Source organism: Gekko japonicus, unplaced genomic scaffold, assembly GCF_001447785.1.
Source record: "Gekko japonicus isolate JY-2015 unplaced genomic scaffold, Gekko_japonicus_V1.1 scaffold5128, whole genome shotgun sequence".
NCBI lineage: Eukaryota > Metazoa > Chordata > Lepidosauria > Squamata > Gekkonidae > Gekko > Gekko japonicus.
This window is the reverse complement of record NW_015172705.1, coordinates 47,563-58,880: the sequence shown is the minus strand read 5'-3', so window position 1 is coordinate 58,880 and position 11,318 is coordinate 47,563. Positions and strand designations below refer to the sequence as shown.

The window sequence follows — 11,318 nt, the reverse complement described above, 5'->3', positions numbered from 1 at the left end:
CATACTTGCTTCCTTCAGCTAGGAGGGGCCACCTTCTACAAGCTCTGATCGGTATTTGAACACAGCGACCAGGGCACCAACCCTGGACAATTAAGGCCCATTAAGGAACACTCTCTCTGATCTGGATGGCTCGGTAATGCCTGATCTCATCAGATTTGTTCCTCTCTTGCCTTGAAAACCCTACAGGGTCACCATGAGTCAGGCATGACTTGACAAGCACTTTCTGCCACCAAGGAATGTTCTTGCCTCATAGCTCCTGGTTCCCACAAGGTGGGCCAATTTAGGCTCCGCCCACTCACAGGAATTGGGCAGCAAACCAGAAAACTACATGACGTAGAGGGGATATTACTCACTGTAGGTGTCTGTCACTGGCGTGACTATGTCCCCAGATACTTTGTCCCACCGGTAGGTCGGAGAAGGCAAACCTCCCTCAGAGAAACAATACAGGGAGATGAGGTGGCCCATCTCAGGTGTCCCACGAAGGCTGCAGTGAGGCTGGGCTGGCGGGACTGGAAAACAGCAGTAAAACAAGGGACTAAGGGATAAGTCCTGGATGAGATCTCACTGTACTGTTGTCACTGTACTGTTGTCACTGTTGACACTGCCACCACTCTGGGTTTAGGTTCCCAGAGCACCCTCCCAAGACCTTCAGACCTCCCTTTTGGCCAAATAACAGGTGTGAGGACCAGGCAGAGTGAAACAAGGAAAAGGTTTATTTTATAGGAGGTCAAACAAACAAGGTGCAGAATAATAACAGTAAGTGGGTGAAAAGAAAAGAAAACAAATGCCCTAACGTGTCTAAATATATACCGTCCCTAGCTCACTATTCCAAGTGACACTAGACTACTCACCCTTCCCTCAGGATGAGGGTTTCTTCCCTGCAGCAGCCTTCCTTCTGGCTCTGCCCTCTTGGAAGAAAGAACAGCTTCTGCTCTGGCACCAGCCCTTTTGTTCCCTAGCCCTCTTCTTCCCTATTGGTCAATTTTGGCTCCAAAACCTCCCAGGGGCTTCTGGGAGTAGTAGGCCCAGCCTCACCTACTGCTAGCCAGGCTCCCTGGGCCTAGTAGGCCTCTGGTGGCACAGCCCAGATCATGACAACTGTTATCATAAATACTTTGTCAAGTTATTAAGACGTCCTCCTGAAATTCAGTGGTCTCTGTGTGGTGGTCTCCGAGCTATTCAGTAAAGCAAATGGTGACACAATGCGAACAAATTTGCATTCCTGAGGAGGGGCCACGGTTCAGTGCCAGAGCACATGTTTTCCGTGCAGGAAGTTTCCGTCCTTTTGTGATGGCGCTCGCCATTTCCTCTCAAAATTCAAAAGGTGCCCACAGGCTCAGAAAGGCCGGGGACCCCTGGATGACATGCGTTCACCTCTGAATCCAATGTTGATTTCACTTCCCTCCCACCAAACTTCAGGCCAGCAGTCTGCCTTTTAAAAATTATATTTTTCAAGAGCCTTGAGAGTCTATCTGATTATTTCCCCCCTATTGTCTTATTTTTTGTAAGCCAGGTTTCGTTTTGTTTTTATGAGCCAGTTTGGTGTAGTGGTTAAGTGCGTGGACTCTAATCTGGGAGAACCGGGTTTGATTTCCCCACTCCTCCACTTGCACCTTGAGCAAGCCATAGTTCTGATAAGACCTGTCCTTGAAAAAGAGCAGTTTCTGTCAGAGCTCTCTCAGCCCCACCAACCTCACAGGGTGTCTTTTGTGGGGAGGGGAAGGGAAAGGAGTTTGTATGCCGCTCTGAGACACCTTTGGGTAGTGAAGAGCGGGGTATAAATCCAATCTCTTCTTCTTCTTCTTCTTTTGGAAAATTGCTTTGGCAACAGATGAGGAGGTGGTTTTCTGATTTGACAGGAGTCAACCAATCAGGACTGCATGCGTCTCTCTTCTGCTGGAAACCACAACAAATGGTTTCTCCTGAGATGAATCATGCAGAGACAATTGCATGTCTGACCAAAGTGTGAGGCTTATATTCCACAGCAGTTTACAGTGCAATCCTAAAAGCACTTTCCTGGGAATAAAGTAGATTAAATAAAGTAGAGTAGACATGCTTAGGTTTCCTCCCTTAATCACTCTAATTACGAATGCCTGTAGACCCAAATCCTGTGCCTGGCGTGGTCCGTCACTTCCGGGTGACGTGCATGTCGGGGTGGAGTTCCCCCCGGGGCCCGATCCACCGGCGGTGGGGAACGGGCCTCTGGGACGGGGGTTTCCCAGCCCCCCGGGGGGACGGCAAGCCTAAGCGCACAGGAGCGGAGCTCCGGCAGTAAAGAGCCCAGGGGGTGGGCACATGCAACAAGCCCCGCCCCCTGCTCCCAGCAGCCCTGGGCCATGAGGAGCATGAAGCAGCCAGGTAAGTTGCAGTGGGTGTTGCCTTCTGACACACTTCCGGTGATGTCAGGGGTGTGTGGCATATGCAAATAAGTTGTGCTAATGAGTTATGCTAATGAGCTCCTCCACCTCTTTCTCTACGAAATGACCCCTGGCAACAGGTAACAAATGTATTTATTTTATAAGGCAAATGCTGCCTCTAACCTGTGTCATGTGAATCTGACATTCAACAAAGTGTGAGAAAACAGCAAGAATACAATGCAGGAAAAAATAGAAAGATCATACCTAGTACGCTGACAATCACATGTTTTTGGCCCTGGGTTCCTGAGTCCGCAGGATTGAAAACTTCACAGGTGTATATACCGGTCTCTGATGCTCGCATGTTGAAGATAGTTATGGAGGCATTTCCAGTGCTGTTCACGCCTTGGATTCTGCCTCGGAACTCTCCATAGGAACTTGCCTGGCCTCGCTGAGAAAAGTAGATCTGCGGCACAAAATTTAAGATGAATCTGGTAGGCAGCAGGAGACTATACCTTATGGTCAGAGACTTTGGCTGTAGCATGAGCTTCCCACAGTCCCTGTAAGTTCTTTGCTTTATGAAGCCAGCATAAATACATTGGTTCACACAGCATGGGGGTATTCGCCTTAGGTTCTTGTTCAGTAATTTAATTCACAAGGGTTGCAATACTGGAATGGACTCAGTATTAACTACTTGGAATAATAGCAATTATGTAAATTAAGTGATGGTTAAACTTCACCCAGTAGTAACATGAGGAAATATGCCCCATAAGTAAGTGTTTACAAGGTATGTGTTGGAAGTGAAGGCGCTGTCCCCTGTCTCAGGCCTCCAGACTTTGTGGCAAGAGAGACTAGATAGCTAGATAGCCACACTGACCTTTCCTTCCTCTGTTTACTCTTCTGCCACTGTCCCCTTTGAAATGTAGGTCAAATCTGCATTTGTCTTTCCCACCGGTGCCCCAGCCTTCTGACTCCATCTTAAAAAAAAAAACTGTCTACATTTGCTTTCGTTTTCACACTTCAACTGTGCAAGGATATTTTTGCACGTCTGCATATGTTTATGTCTGCATATGGAGAAGACCCTGATGCTGGGAAAGATTGAAGGTCAAAGAAGACGGGGACGGCAAAGGATGAGATGGTTAGACAGTGTCATCGATGCAACGAACATGAAGTTGAGCAAACTTCAGAGGATGGCGGAAGACCGGAAGGCCTGGAGGGAGCTGGTCCATGGGGTCGCAAAGAGTCGGACTCGACTGTGCGACTGAACAACAAATATGTTTATCGCCCTCTCGTGGCGGCTCCATTGTAATTGTGCCTCCGCACTGCTTTAAATGAAACTTCTCCAAACAACATTCAAACAAAAATAGAGAAAGATGGCGTCACAGAAGCACGAAACTAATTTAAAAGTGCAAATGCAGATTCGACCTATATAGATTGTGTTCTCAGGGACAATTTCCTTCCTCCCGTTCCCAAGGATGGCGTCACAGAAGCACGAAACTAATTTAAAAGTGCAAATGCAGATTCGACCTATATAGATTGTGTTCTCAGGGACAATTTCCTTCCTTCCGTTCCCTCTCTCAGACGAAGCTCCCCCTTCTCCCTGCACACACCAAGAGGGACGACATGCCGTCCTCTCTCGGCACCATGGGGCAGAAGGCCCTCTCGCCATCTGCTTCTGTCCTTAGCTAGTAAGTTAGTGCTCTGTCCTATCTCTTCTCTTTCCTATCCAAAAATGTACTTCTCAAAAAAAAAAAAAGAGAGAGAGAAGCATTTCTCTTTGAAACTTCCAACGTAGCTCTTTGTAGCATTGTAAACTGGGTAACCTGGTAAAGCGGTGCTGCTGCATTTGTTGCTTTATTTAAGCACTCCGCTAACTAGTGGAAACTGGACTAACTGGACTATCTACACCTGTTAACCCAAACAGTGTGTACCTGATACTAGCCATATTTACTTAACGAGGTAACCCCAGTGATTGTAATTACAGTTACTCCTAAGTAAGTGTACACTCTCGCCATAGGATTCTTGGTCATTTTTATTTATTTATTTATTTATAGTCAGATTTATACCCCACCCTCCCCGCAAAGCAGGCTCAGGGCGGCTTCCAACAACAAACACGATACAGTATAAAAACATAAATAATACAGAATTAAAACACAGCATTTAAAAATAGTACATTACAAATATCAAAATACTGGCGGCAGTTAAAATCAAACAAATAAAGTGCCTTCCAACGAAGTGCTTCGGTGTTATTCCACATAAAGTGTTTAGATGTTATTCTACTCATTCTTAAGGCAGCCGCTCGATGTTAACATTACAGGCTGTGCGCTAGGGCAGCGGCGGCCCCTAATTGTATGCCTGGCGGAAGAGCTCTGTCTTGTAGGCCTTGCGGAACTGTGAGAGGTCCCGCAGGGCCCTGATCTCCTCCGGGAGCTCGTTCCACCAGGCAGGGGCCATCACCGAAAAGGCCCCGGCTCTAGTAGCAGCTAGCCTGGCCTCCCTTGGGCTAGGGAGGGTCAACCGATTTTGCAACCCAGACTGTAGTGCTTTCTGGGGTATATACGGGGAAAGGCGGTCCCGTAGGTATGTTGGACCCCGGCTATATAGGGCTTTAAAGGTAACTGAAAGGTTTTACTGAAACAAACGAATCTGGCTGTTCACTTGGAATTAATTTCTCTAGTAATATGAACATCACGTTTCTTAAAACAATTTTTTCCTTTAAATTCACAGTTGTTAAAACAAAAGGAGACAAAGATGGTAAGGTCTATTCCCATGTACAACAAGCTTTAGGTTTGTGTGACCAGTAAATGTTGCTTGACTCTGATTACTACATTGATTGTAACCTTTATATCCAAGTACAGGATATTTCAGGCAGCCATAAATACTTTCTTGTACACTGGAGTCCTAGGCCATACTGAAACGAAAGGGTTCAGAAAGATGTTTGGGTAATGAGATAGTTTCAGAGGCAGCCATGTTGGTCGCCACTAGAAGAGCTCGATTCCAGTCCAACAAGATTTTCAGGGTATAAACATTCGAGAGTCAAAGCTCCCTTCATCAGACTTGATGAACTGGACTTGAATCTAGTTGGTAAAGGGATAGAGACTGTAGACTACTGTACGTACTGGCTATCGGTGTAGGTGTGATCCTGCTATGTAATGCTAATGCTTTCAGCTCGGTTTCAGACTTCTGCTTGGTTTTGGATTTCTCCAATCCTAATCCTATTGCACTGCTTACTGGAGGTCCCATCCTGTTGATCGTATTGACTAAACCACCTTAAGTCTCAGAAAGCAAGGTGGGCTATAAATAAAAAAAATGGCTGCCTTTGCCATAGGGATGCCAGCCTTCAGGTGGGACCTGGGGAATCCTCCCAAATTACAGCTCATCTCTAGACCACAGAGATCAGATCCCCTAGAGAAAATAGATGCTATGGCACTGTACCCCACTGAGGTCCCTGTCCTCCCCAGGCTCCATCCCCGAATCTCCAGCGGTTTGCTAACCTTGACCAGGGAACCCTATGAGCCCCCCCAATCCCTTGCCAGTGGCCAGGGGGGGGAGTTGGCAACCTTACTTTGCCATGAAGCCGACCTCCATGGACAACCAGTGTCCCCTCTCAGCTGTGAGCTAGCTCACAGTTTTTTTAGCCTCCGGCTCATACATTTTTGTCTCCGCTCAGGAAGGATGGCTCCAGAACAAACTAATTTATGCAGTCGCCAAATCGCTCGCTCGCAACTTTTAATGCCAGTCGCTCACAGAGTAGAGCATTTGCTCACAAGACTCCACAGCTTAGAGGGAACATTGTGGACAATAGAACCTTCTTGGTTGTGGCTCCCTGCCTGGGGAACTCTTCCATCTGAAATAAGCCAAATCCATTTTCACAGATTTTAGAAATTAATTTAATGTCTTTAAAAAGAAACAAACACCAGTATTTGGTCTGCTTAGTTTGACAGGTGTGTTTGCTGTAATTTTATCATTTTGAACTGCAGTATTTGTAGACCGTATTGATTTATAAATGTTTCATGTTTAATTTTCAAAATGCTACTGCTTGTTGCCTGCTTTGAGAATAGAAAAACCACCTATACATCTTGGGATAAATACATAAAATAAACGAATGGGATGATTTCCAAGATAAGGCTGGCAAAATGGCTCTGGGTAGCAGCCACATGGGAGGTATAACATTTCTATACTGTACTAACAATCTACCTCGGGAGGTGGTGGATGCTCCTTCGCTGGACGTTTTCAAGCGGAAGCTGGACGACCATCTTTCGGGTATGTTGTAGCTATGCTCCTGCAGAGTGCAGGGGGTTGGACTAGATGACCTGCAAGGTCCCTTCCAACTCTAACATTCTACGATTTTATACTTCCCATTTTGTCCAGCCCAGTTACATCGAAAATATCCACACCAGGGTTGCACATGTTAGTGGTGACCGGTGCCGCTGTGGAGACCCTCAGCACCATTTGAATAGTTCAGATGGGAAACCATCCGCAAATTTTGTGGCTTTTCACAGAGCCACTGAGTGTCCCCACTTTTCTAACCACCTCCAAGTGTGTTTCATACTCTCGGCGTTGCCCCGGTTGACACATTGGTCATTTCAACTGCATTAAGTGCTTTACCCAGCACAAAAGAAGCTTTCTGTTGTTCGGCAGAATTTATCAAAAATATTCTGCTCGTTTTCAAATAATTATCAGTCCCTGCCCTGGGGCAGCAACGCCATTCCATTTACAGATTAGCTGACTTCATTTGTATTAGAAGAAACCCTCATGAGACTGGAAGTAGTGTTGACTAATGTTTTTAATCGCACTTATCTGGATACGTCAGTTGACTAAAAGCAGGTTACACCCGTAAGCTATCAAAGGACGGTTGGTTAATGCAAGGGGTGGGTGGGGAATTAAACTTAAAGAAAGGTCATACGACTGAACACTATGCGCTGCAGCATTTCCTTCCCAGTCAAGAGGAAGGAGGTGGTGGCAGTGGAAAGTCCTGTTAAGTCACAGTCAACTTATGGTGACTGTGGAGGGTTTTCAAGGCAAGAGATGTTCAGACATGGTTTGCCAGTGCCTGCAACTGTGTAGGAACCGCAGGTTACACCCGTAAGCTATCAAAGGACTGTTGGTTAATGCAAGGAGGGAGGGGGGGGAATTAAACTTAAAGAAAGGTCATACTACTGAACTCCATGTGCTGCAGAATTTCCTTCCCAGTCAAGAGGAAGGAGATGGTGGCGGTGGAAAGTCCTGTCAAGTCACAGCCAACTTATGGTGACTGTGGAGGGTTTTCAAGGCAAGAGATGTTCAGACATGGTTTGCCAGTGCCTGCAACTGTGTAGGAACCTTGGACTTCCTTGGTGGTCTCCCGTCCACATACTAGCCAGAGCCAACCTAATATGAATAAGATACACTAGGGTCTCTATTGTATTCAAGTATATTATTTATGTCAATATATGAAGGTATAGTAGCATAACAATATTGTCTGTTTTGTTTTAACACGGTGTTTTTCTACGTTTCTACGCTCAACCTTGCTGTGTTTCCCGTATGTTTCGTTGCTGAGTGTTTTGTTGCTGAGGCCTGGGGATCTCCAGCTTTTACAACTGATCTCCAGCTGACAGAGATCAGCTCCCTGGGAGAAAATGGCTGCTTTGGAGGGTGGACTCTGTGGCATTGCACCATGCCGAGGCCCCTCTCCAAACCCCACCCTCTCCTGGATCCACCCCCAAAGTCTCCAGGTATTTTCCAAACCAGACCTGGGAACCCTACATTAGAAAACCACTAAATGGGAATTAAGATTCTAAATTTACCATACTCTTGTTACTTTGTAATTGATTCAAGTATTAAAATCTGTTCACTGTCTCTAGCTAGCTGTGGATTCAAATAAAGCAGTATGATGTGTTTCCCACACACACACACACACTTCTTTAGAAGGTAATCGCAACCACAGAGAGATCCACTGCTTTATAAGCATTTAGCAACAGGGACATCTCCGAAAGAGTGCTGCTTTGACAACTCTGTTCCTTTAATCCAGGGCTGTGTTTAGATCGCCCGAGTCCATCTCCAGGTAGTCCATTCCACTTGGTGTGGGCAGGAACACGGAGAAAGGAAGTTGTAGCTCCAGACAGAGGAAGAGCCTGAATCGTTAAACTGGGCTCCTGTTTGAAACCCTGCAGCCACCTTGCTTTGGCACCGAGGTCCAATCTCCATTGGTATTTCCCACCGTTGTGCCAGTGATCTCACATCGTCTCACAAATTTCTGTCTGCATTTCATGCCACATCCGCTCTCCTATTGTTTCATCTCAGCATCGGCTGTCTGCATCATTTTATTGCCATTTAGTAGTGACTCCGAGGTCACTATGGCGTCTCACCACCTTATCTGAATGTGGTTTTAAGGTGGTACAATTGCTCCTCCACACTGTCAAGTGGCTGTGAGCAAAAATCAGACAACTGGAGCTGAATTCCTCCCCCCCCAATCTTTTCTAAGGAAATACGCAAATTGTCACAAAGGAAACAAGTTAGCTGAAAATCCAGTCGTCTGCGTTTAAAAGCAGCCAGGGGACATTTTTCTGCGGTCCTATTTGGAGGGGGGGAGTTGGAAGCACACCCACCTCTGAACCATTTGTTATTTCCTAGGGCAGTCTCCAGAACGCCCTGCCTGGCAACTGCTGGGTGCTTGTGTTTTTTACCCAGCTGTCTTTCCTGCCCCCTTCCGCCTCCCTCTCTGCCAGGTCACCCCCTTTTATTTTCTCTCTCTCTGTGTGGGGGGGGTCGCAGGTGCCATTTCCTCCCCGCAATGCAGCGCAGTGTCCTGCAGGCACCCCTGGGAGGCTGCTCCTCTCCCCCCCCTCTCTCGCACTCTCCCTAAACAGCTTGCATCCTGATGCAGACAGAGGAGAGCTTTATATTTAGCCAAATGGGAAGCCGGCGCCACAGCAGCACGGAACAGCTTTACATAGCAAATGCAGATTGGGCCCTAGCATTAAGAACACAACACTGGCGACGCAGGAATAATGACGAGCCTCAACAAACAAGAAGACTTTTTAAAAGACCCACAGAAACTAAGGGACAACATACAACAAGGTATTTTTTCCCTTTTGCAAAGTTTGGCTTAGGGGTGCCATCCCCCCGGTGGGGCCAGGGGATCCCCTGATTTTGGGGCTCCCGATCTGTCACAGCCTAGCTAGCTGGTGGGGGAACCCCCCCCCCGAGAAGCCCCCTCCCAGCACCAGCAGCACCAGCAGCACCAGTGTGATGATGTCACCCTGGAGTTATGTCATCACGTTTCCAACATCGGAGGCGACGCTCTAGGTTTGGGGCAAAACTCTATGGTTTTGAGGCCAAAAAACCCATACATCACCCGCAATGGTAGAAACATGATGATGTCACTTCTGGTGACATCATTGGGGTGCGTGCCAGAAGATCTTCAAGGAGGAACCGGGAGGTGCCCACAGCCAGGTAGGACCTGGCGACCCTAGCTCAGCTGTTTTCCCCAAAGAGCGCTTCTTTCCTCAAAAATACCCCCGTTAAAACTGAGCAACCATTAAAGCTTTTCAGCTAAAATGCTTGCATCCCTGCTTATGCAGATTACATGCTGTTGTGCTGAATCATTCCAAATTAGGGATGTTAGACCCCATGTGGGGGCGGGGGTCTCCCACTGCCAGAACCCACCTCTCCCCCCCCCCAAAAAAAGGGAGGAACACCGGAAATTAAAGTGATGCACATACATGACTCAGAAGAGACGTAGGCACGTCGGGGGCGACACTCTGGTTTTTGGGCAGAATATGGTAGAAGCTAATTCTACCATAGAGTTTTGCCCCAAAACTAGAGCATCGTCCCCCGACGTTCCCGACATGCCTATATTACTTATCGGTCACATAGGCGCATTGCTAAAATGCCGGGCATTCCTCCCTGCTCCCAGTAAGCGCACCCCTCACCCCCCCGCCAGCTACTTGGAGGGACTTAGCAACCCTGTTCCAAGTACTACAGCAGCCATTTTGAAAACTGTCTTTCCCAACAGCTTCAGTCCTGCCTACAGAATATCTTCCTACTGTTTTTCAAGTAACAGTTGGGCTTTCCACATTTTCCTCACATTTCCTGAACTTCCAGTCTGTGAGTCTAGTATACTGGCACCCAGATGGGAACATTGGCTTGAGAGGTTGGGAAAAAAATATTCCTTTTTGTGATGAAAGATGACCCTGCCACCAAAAGGGCAACGTTATTACATTCTGGAGGTAGTGAAATACAACAGATTTTTAAAACACGACCTGACACAGGCCACAGCAATGATTATGAAAGAGCAAAATCGGTGCTTAACAAATACTTTACTACAAAAAAAATAAAATAAAGACTTTGAACAATATACTTTTCAACAAGGAAACCAAAAGGAAGGTGAAAGTACAGATGAGTATCACACCAGGCTACACCACCTTGCACGTTCGTGTGAATTTGCAAACACTAGCCTGGCTTCAACTGATTTGTCAAAACACCACAGAGAGTATGAGGTAAATAGCAGAAAACTATCTTTCTAGGGTGTTAACAAAGTAGTCGGAGAGTGATTCAGCAAAGATTCAGCTTTATTCAACAATTCAAACACAACTCCAACACGGATCAACATCTGATAGCCAGAACAGCTTGTACATTGCAGCTGTTCTGCTTTTAAACTCTCCCGGCTAATGTAGCCACGCCCCGCCCATCCTGCAAGTGGGCTCAGGGCGAGTAACATCATGTCCGCAATAAATACAATTAAAAGTTAAAACACAATATAAACCTTAAAATCGGTGGTTACAGTAGCTCAACAACAAAAATCAACTGGCTATGAGAGATTCTAGCCTGTTGCTACAGATGGATAATGGCCAGTTATCAGCCGGTGGGTGACAGCAACCTCAGGGAGGCCATACATGGGCGCCTGCTCCCTCAGCCAAAGGCCTGGTGGAAGAGCTCCATCTTGCAGGCCCTGCAGAACTGAAGAAGATCCCGCAGGGCCCT

The 11,318-nt window shown here is 46.8% G+C and overlaps 1 protein-coding gene across 1 annotated transcript in view; it reads right to left on the bottom strand.

Moving 5' to 3' along the window:
- Positions 1-353: 353 nt before the first annotated feature.
- The window catches only part of LOC107119330 (V-set and immunoglobulin domain-containing protein 1-like), a gene marked incomplete at its 3' end in the record, with an annotated part of 20,453 nt that continues 9,488 nt past the window's right edge, over positions 354-11,318 (bottom strand). Inside the window, exons 4-5 of the mRNA XM_015421797.1 lie at positions 2,622-2,820; positions 354-509 (exon numbers count right to left, since the gene is read on the bottom strand). Coding sequence (XP_015277283.1) covers positions 354-509; positions 2,622-2,820 — 355 coding nt within the window. The remainder of the gene's footprint in view (positions 510-2,621; positions 2,821-11,318) is intronic.